Here is a 1,099-nt window from a genome sequence, read left to right on the forward strand (position 1 = left end):
TGAATCGGGTGTCCCCGCACCCGCCGCTGGAACTGTCCCACCTCCCAGGGCCCCAACATCTTCGGCAAGATCGTCAACCGGGGTGAGGCCACGGAGCAGTGGGAGATGGCGTGGGGGTCCCCGGATCCCCTCCATGCACCCCCAAGCTGGGTCGCTTGGCAAAGCACCCCTGGCTTGCTGCAGGGCATCACCAGCCCATCGTGGTGGCGGGTTGGGGGCGTGGGGGTGTGCCCCCTGCCCATCCTGGCAGCAGCTTGAGGCCCCTCTCCCCTCTGCAGGCTGCCGGGAGACAGCGTTCATCTTCGCCATCACCAGTGCCGGAGTGACGCACTCGGTGGCTCGGTCCTGCTCGGAGGGGTCCATCGAGTCCTGCACCTGTGACTACCGGCGCCGTGGGCCTGGGGGGCCCGACTGGCACTGGGGGGGCTGCAGCGACAACATCGACTTCGGGCGCCTCTTTGGGAGGGAGTTCGTGGACTCCAGCGAGAAGGGGCGAGACCTGCGTTTCCTCATGAACCTGCACAACAACGAGGCTGGACGCATGGTGAGGGCACTGGGGGCTGTGGGCAGCGCTGAGGGGGCACAGGGGTGGGCATGGCCACCGAGACCCTCACCCTGTCCCCACGTGTGGGTTGGGAACTGCCGGAGAGGTGTCTCCTGCTTGGCTTTGGGAGTCTGAGAGTGATGTGGTGGTGTGGGGAAGGGGGAGGCAGGAGCATGGTGGTCCTCAAGGTGGGTCCCAGGCTGCTCACAGCACCCCAAACCTTTTCCTTGCAGACGGTGTTCTCAGAGATGCGCCAGGAGTGCAAGTGCCATGGCATGTCAGGCTCCTGCACCGTCCGCACCTGCTGGATGCGGCTGGCAACCTTCCGCCGACGGTGCCTCCCGCGTCATCTACGGCAACAAGGGCAGCAACAGGGCATCGCGGGTGGAGCTGCACCACCTGGAGCCCGAGAACCCAGCGCACAAGCCTCCCTCGCCCCACGACCTCGTCTACTTTGAGAAATCCCCCAATTTCTGCACCTACAGCGGGAAGACAGGCACGGCGGGCACGGCCGGGCGCTTCTGCAACAGCTCCTCGCCGGGGCTGGACGGGTGT

General features: G+C 66.2%; 1 protein-coding gene across 1 annotated transcript in view; it reads left to right on the forward strand.

Moving 5' to 3' along the window:
• The window catches only part of WNT1 (wingless-type MMTV integration site family, member 1), a gene marked incomplete at both ends in the record, with an annotated part of 1,301 nt that extends 205 nt beyond the window's left edge, over window positions 1-1,096 (forward strand). Inside the window, 4 exon segments of the mRNA XM_009081459.1 lie at window positions 10-82; window positions 279-544; window positions 778-872; window positions 874-1,096. Coding sequence (XP_009079707.1) covers window positions 10-82; window positions 279-544; window positions 778-872; window positions 874-1,096 — 657 coding nt within the window.
• Window positions 1,097-1,099: the final 3 nt, after the last annotated feature.

This window comes from Acanthisitta chloris, unplaced genomic scaffold (assembly GCF_000695815.1).
Source record: "Acanthisitta chloris isolate BGI_N310 unplaced genomic scaffold, ASM69581v1 scaffold3369, whole genome shotgun sequence".
NCBI lineage: Eukaryota > Metazoa > Chordata > Aves > Passeriformes > Acanthisittidae > Acanthisitta > Acanthisitta chloris.